Source organism: Chionomys nivalis, chromosome 1 (assembly GCF_950005125.1).
Source record: "Chionomys nivalis chromosome 1, mChiNiv1.1, whole genome shotgun sequence".
Lineage (NCBI taxonomy): Eukaryota > Metazoa > Chordata > Mammalia > Rodentia > Cricetidae > Chionomys > Chionomys nivalis.
Genome location: NC_080086.1, coordinates 81,128,464 through 81,135,058, shown reverse-complemented (window position 1 = coordinate 81,135,058; position 6,595 = coordinate 81,128,464). Strand labels below are relative to the sequence as shown.

General features: G+C 35.9%; 1 gene segment (V, D, J or C); it reads right to left on the bottom strand.

Moving 5' to 3' along the window:
• Positions 1-1,228: 1,228 nt before the first annotated feature.
• Positions 1,229-1,819, bottom strand: LOC130876488 (immunoglobulin kappa variable 4-1-like). The segment is given in 2 exon segments: positions 1,229-1,557; positions 1,758-1,819. Coding segments are annotated over 2 exon segments (378 nt in total).
• Between the last annotated feature and the right edge of the window lie 4,776 nt (positions 1,820-6,595).

Sequence of the window (6,595 nt, the reverse complement as noted above, 5' to 3'; positions counted from 1 at the left end):
GGTTTAGCTTAGAGCCCATACAATGAAATATCTCTCTGTACTTAGTCATTACAGTCAAAAAGTTCAATGAAAACACAATAATCGACATAATCTAGAGTTCCTGTAGGTATTACATCTATATGTGGCTTATTTTCTTAGTCTATTACTTTTTCTATGAGTTTAATATTTATTTTATTATCTTTACTCCTTTAATCTATGACCGTCTGTATTCTATTATATTACATTTACTTTCTAGTTACTCTTTCTTTTTTTTCTCCCAAGTCTACATACATTTTTTAAATATACTGATTCTTGTTTACAGATCTTCTATGTCTAAATCTGTCCTATTGTGTTTCTGAAATCCTGTCTGTTCTAGGGAGCTTTTAAAATGCAAACCTGCAGCCTGACTAGTACTACAGCTACTTTGCCTTTTGGTTCTGCCCAGTGAGCATGACCAAGGCAAGTTCATTGCCTCTGCAAGCCTTTTAACCTGTCCCAGTTCCAAGTATGCAGTAGGTCTATGTCACACTATTATGCAGTTTGCAACATGTTGCTCATAGAGCCCATTTAAATGCTTGGTGTCCTGAAAGAGTCAGAGTTACTGAATGGCCCAGGAAGCTGCCATTTTGAAGAACTATGGCATTTTGGTTTTATTTTTGTTTTTTCCTTCCAGCTTTGAACTAGAAAGAACTATCTTAATGGAGCTGCAGCATGCTGCCAACAAACAGAGCCCATCTGAAAAAAGAAATGTAACTAAACTATGCTTTTTAGTTTCTAGAATTCCTTTCCAAGCCCTATCAGGTTTTATGTGGATTTAGCTAGGACATTCTGGAGTTCCAATTTGTAGTAAGGAAATAAGAAAGCACCACAGAATTCAGTAAAAGAGAAATAACATTTTTTCCTAGAGCTTCCAAGCATTGCCATCACCTTTACTTCTGTCCATAGAGTCTTATGATAGACAATAAAATTCCAGAAGTATAAAAAAATTTCCTCATATTCAAACAACAGTACTTCTGTTAAAGTGTTACAGAAGGAATATAAAGACAATACTGAGTTCTTTTTTACATTTTCATTTAAAGGCTTTTTCATTACGAAAGACATAAGAGACATTGAACCCATTATTTTTTCTGGGATCCTCAAACTTTTTCACCCCTGTTTGAACACACCAGCCTCAAGAAGCAGGGGGAAGTGTGCAGGTCCAAGGCTGTGTACTATAGGCAGCTGTTGAGAATCTCAGAGAGGTTTTTGTTCAAGGCTGAAGCACTGTGGGAGGAGTACTGCGAGTTTGCTGACAGTAATAATCTGCCAGGTCTTCAGCCTGAACACTGCTGATGGTGAGAGTAAAATCTGTTCCAGATCCACTGCCTGTGAAACGATCAGGGACCCCAGTGTACCGATTGGATGCCCCATAGATCAATAGTTTAGGAGCCTGTCCTGGTTTCTGCTGGTACCAAGCCAAGTAGTTGTAGCTACCAGATAAAAGACTCTGACTGGACCTGCAGCTGATGGTGACCTTCTCTCCTGCTGACACAGCCAGGGAGGATGGAGATTGGGTCATCACAATATCTGCACAGGCACCTGCAATCAGCAATAGAAAATGATGATGCATAATATAAAAAAACAATATAGTAGCAGTTGAAACTTGTCATTTTATATCCTTGTAATACAGTATTGTCAGAGAAGCATTGAGTAAGATGTATTGTCTCATAGCACACATTATGAATTTCTTATATAGAAGAAGTGACTCTAATAGATGATAATACTTTAGAATTTCTCACCAGAAACCCAGAACAACAGGGCCATGAGAACCTGGGTTTGAGACACCATGTTGTTCCCTCTGTCTGTCCGGTGTTCTTTCTGAAAAGGCTTGATTTTAAATTTTAGGTGGTTGGTCTGAGCTGGTGGGGCCCATGCAAAGCAGTTAGCAAATTCATAAGGAAATGAATGTGCAGTGTGTGTGAATACCAGGTGTCCATCAACAGGCAAAAATAACATCATTGGCAGTGTGAGCAATCACTGAATGCTATCATCTTACAGTTCTCAAACAGAAATCAACTAGACACTCTAGTACCAGCTTTGTGTCAAAATCCACAGCATTTTAAAATAAGTATGTTTTGCAGAAATGTTAGAGGAAAGCTGTCTAAAATTAACATTACAATAGAAATGTTAAAATATGTTCAAAATATCACAAGATAAACTTATAGTAAGAAATGCAATAAAAGAGAAATGGTGGAAAGAGGAAAATAAGAAAGATAGATAGACAATTGAGGTTAATTTTGTTCATTTCTTTCTATATATAACCACACTTAAATAGCGAACAATGAAGAATGCCACCGACATTGTAGTCTAATTTCTTTACTAAACAAAAAACAGCCCAAATTTCACTCTGTGTAAATCCTGAAGAACATTAAGATTGAGATGAGGGAATATTAAATCTCAAAAGGCAAGGGTACAACCTGCAGAAACAAACAAGTGTCATCTGCACAATTAAGGGAACTGAAACAAGATGATAAATTGTGGTAAATAAAGAGGAAGAAAACAAACTTAATTTTTTTCGAAAAGTCATTGATGTAGACCAATACTTACCAAGAGTGTTTATTCTATAATGCATTTTATAAGATAATTTACAAGTTAGAGTATTGAAAGTGGCTGAAAATGTTCTTGCTGACATAGTGCACACTAAAAAAAATACCACAGAAGGGAACACTGTCATCATAAATCAAGCAATAATTTTATAAAGATCTATAGATCACAGTACCAGAGATCAATGCTATACACAAAGTATGTATGAGTATGAATGAAAATCAGAAGTAATTAACAGAAATCACAGAACATACGAGGACTTCCAGTTAGTGAACTCTGAAATAATATATAAGAAGTAAATTATAAACCTAGTATCATGTGTAAAATACAAGAAATAGAAAAAATGAATAAATAAAGCATCATGGCAAGAAGTTTAGGTTCACATCTTTAATCTCAGAACTGGAGAGACATACACAGGGGATTATATATTAGAGGGTAGCCTGTGGTACAAGTTTTAGGCCACTCTAATCTGTGCATGGAGACGACCTATCAAAATATGTGTTAATAATTATGTGTTTACAAGGCAGTTCAGGCATTTACTTTCTAAACAAAATAGATATCTGACATTAATATTTTGTCATTAAGCCAACAGTATTATTTAAGATTAAATATACATTTAAGTAACATGCATTTTTCATTTACTTGCATTAAGTATATAATTTTATACATCTAATTTTTATATACAAAATATTAAACTATTTCTGATAACCATATTCAGATCTCTTTGTCAACTTGTAACACCATGATAAAACAGAGATAAGCAGCATGTGAATTAATGAAATTCCCAATCTCAACATAAAAAACATGAGAGATGAGTAACTCTGCTCCAGTCTGTGTCTAAGAATATGACAGATGAGTAAATGTCCCAATCAATATTTAACAAATTGTGCTGTGCTCTAGATTTTTGTAGAACACTGTACAATGATTTTTGACAGCTGCAATCAGATCACATTGTGAATTCATGTCATTACTGCTGATTATTCAAATAGAACACATGGAGACAGGCCATACAAATCCTAAGGCTATTGCAGTTAAACATGTATTTTCACAGTATGTAAGGGGAGATCATGGAGAACAAAAGGACAAAAGTTTCATGTTCTTTTATGCATAGTAGAAAAATCCAGAAAATCTTTAGTTACTGCTTTTCCCACAAATCCAGTTTCCACTCTTGTGCACTGGATTTCTTGGGCTGTGATTAAAAGTGAACTAACTACAAATCTACTGGCTGACAACAACAAAGATTATTGTGCTCCCAGCTTTGGAGCCAGAAAGTCTGATATTGATGACCTTGATCTCATGAGACACAGAATACTCTTCCGTGGACCCCACTAAGTATGAAGGCCTAAGGAAGTCATATTTCACTCTCCAAAATTGTCATATTGGGGGCTGAGGATGTTGTTATTTATTATATTGTAAAAGTCATGCAATATTGACAAAGAGAGCTATAGCCTAAAATGAAAACCTCCCTACTTAGATGGTCCAAATGTTATCACATGTAACGCATGTTCAGATATCACAGAAAATTGCCTGAAATTGTGTGAAAAGAAGAACAATACAACAAGTTACAGCTGAGTTCTGTGCCCCTTGGGAAACACAGCTTCGCCAAGGTAAAGACTTAATAGTACTTTCAGCTCTACCATCCTCATCACGGCAATAAGAAGAAAAAGAATGAAACATTATCCAATCTCTTTTAAATAGATAGATAAGACTGGAGGTAAAGAAAGCTCCTGAATATCAATAGCTTATGCTCTACTGAAGTTGGTTAGTGACTTCTAGATGATCTTTTGTGGTTTGTAGTTTCTTCCCATTTTTGCATTGAGATAGCCACCAAAGCAAACACATAAAAATCACTTCATTTCAATGATGAATTAAAAGGAAATCAAGAAAGTGACTACAAATGATAATAAAACACGACAGGAAGAGCAAGCAGTAACTGCAGCTGGAGGGACTGCAAACTCAGTCACTGTGCACTTCAGAATGGAGATGCTTCAAGAAAACATGAAATTACCATATACTTTAGTTACTCCTGCATTATGCACTTTTTAGAACAGAGGTAATTAAACTTAAAAGAGATATACTTCTACAGCCATGTTTGTTGCTGCTCTATTCACAATAGAAAAAAAAATTTAATCAATGTAGTGTCTGTCAAACAGATGAATGGATAGCAAAAAGATACATATGTGCGAAGAAATTTATTCAGTTATAATGAAAATAAAAATCATGTTAATGTGCTAATTTTTTCTCTGTGCCTCAATATATAAATTTGTTTCAGAAAAGACTTACTGTGTTTTTGAATATAATACTTGTTTTTCTAAGTTTGGGGATAGACTTCAACCAACTTCTTGTGGTCCAGACTGAATAGCAGTAATCTTGAGATCATCTATACCCTTGAGGATTTCCTTACTACATGTCCATCAGTAAATGTGACAGCCATGGGACAAGGTAGATCAGGCTTCTAATCCTGACACATGAATAATTGAGTCAGGACATTTGCAAAGTCACTGTAATCATGCAAACATTTGAGATAAATATTTTAAAAAATGGTTGTACCAACAACTTTGCTGGTCATACAGTGAGATGCTTTTGAGTATCCAGAACAGAATGCAGACTTGCCAACATCCTGAATAACCTGTGAGGGACTGAGAGGAATAACCAGACACACCATGCTCAGATTTTAGGTGTTGAGCTCATATGTGACTTTGTGACTACTTCTTGTGCAACACAAGGAAAGTCATAAAATGCAGTTTCACTATCCTCAGTTAGGAATGTAATCTTGGAAAAACTCAAAGATGTTCATCAGAAGATGTTGCTAAGGATCATTTTGTTGAGCTTTTTCACTATGCATGGAAAGCATCTCATCAGTAGGTAGAAGTTTCTTTGAAATAAAGTCTCCACTATAGTAGCTTGCACTCCTAGATCTTTAGAGTTTCTGTACCTGTAATGGGAGAATAACTAGAATATAAAATAGATCCTAGGTGTGGTGTCATGTAATTTGTCAGTCATGGTGAAGAGTCTGATGGGTTACAATTTCAGTGTGACGATACACGAAGTAGTATCCAGTTCAGCTAGGATATATAATAAGACATTATATTACTCCCCCTAAGAAGATAGTAAAAATTAAAGGAAGGTAGAAAGAAAATGTGACCACATTTTAGAAGATATAAAAAGAAAGGTGTGAGGAATGGATAAGAGTAACGAAGAGCTAAGAAGTCTAAGCCTGTAGATAAGCATCTGTGATGGACACAGAAATACTGATCAGAAGCTAAGCAGTAAATCAGTTGCAGGAGGTTTGCTTGTGTGGTCTGTTGAAGAGGTACTTTTGAAATCTTAAGCAAATAGAAGTGGAAATTTGACATTAGGATGGAGATGTCAACTTGTGTCTGCAAGACAACTAACAGTCTTCAATATTCAGTATCTTATTTTGAGCGACTGAGGAATTTTTCCTGTATATTTTAAATAATCATTTAGTCAATCTATTGAACCTAAAAATTGTGCTTTAGAAATAGTAGCAGTGGGGTCTTTATTAAGAAAGAAGATTGAAAAAAAATTGAGAAGGACCCATGGTCAGACAAACACACATATTAGTTTAAGAAATCTGTTTCACATCTTTACACTTTTTATGAATAATCTTTCTAAAATCACAGAGTGGAGATGTGTGGGTAAAGTCCCAGCTCAGAGACTGCACTTCAGTGAGCAGCAGTCTAAGGAGGTTTTTGTTTAGCCCTGGAGCACTGTGGGAGGGTCTTATAACTCTGCTTACAATAATAGGCTGCATCAGCAGCAGTCTTATAGTACAGATGGAGAGGGTGAGGTCTGTCCCAGAACCACTTCCACTGAACCTGGCCAGGAACCCCAGATTCTAGGTTAGATACACCATACATGAGGAGTTTGGGGTGCTGTCCTGGTTTCTGTTGGTACCAGTGCATGTAACTAATGCCATTTTCAGTGACACTCTTTCTGGTCCCGGAGGAGATAGTAGCCCTTTGTCTTAGAGACACAGACATCAAAGCTGGAGACCAGGTAAGCATAATGT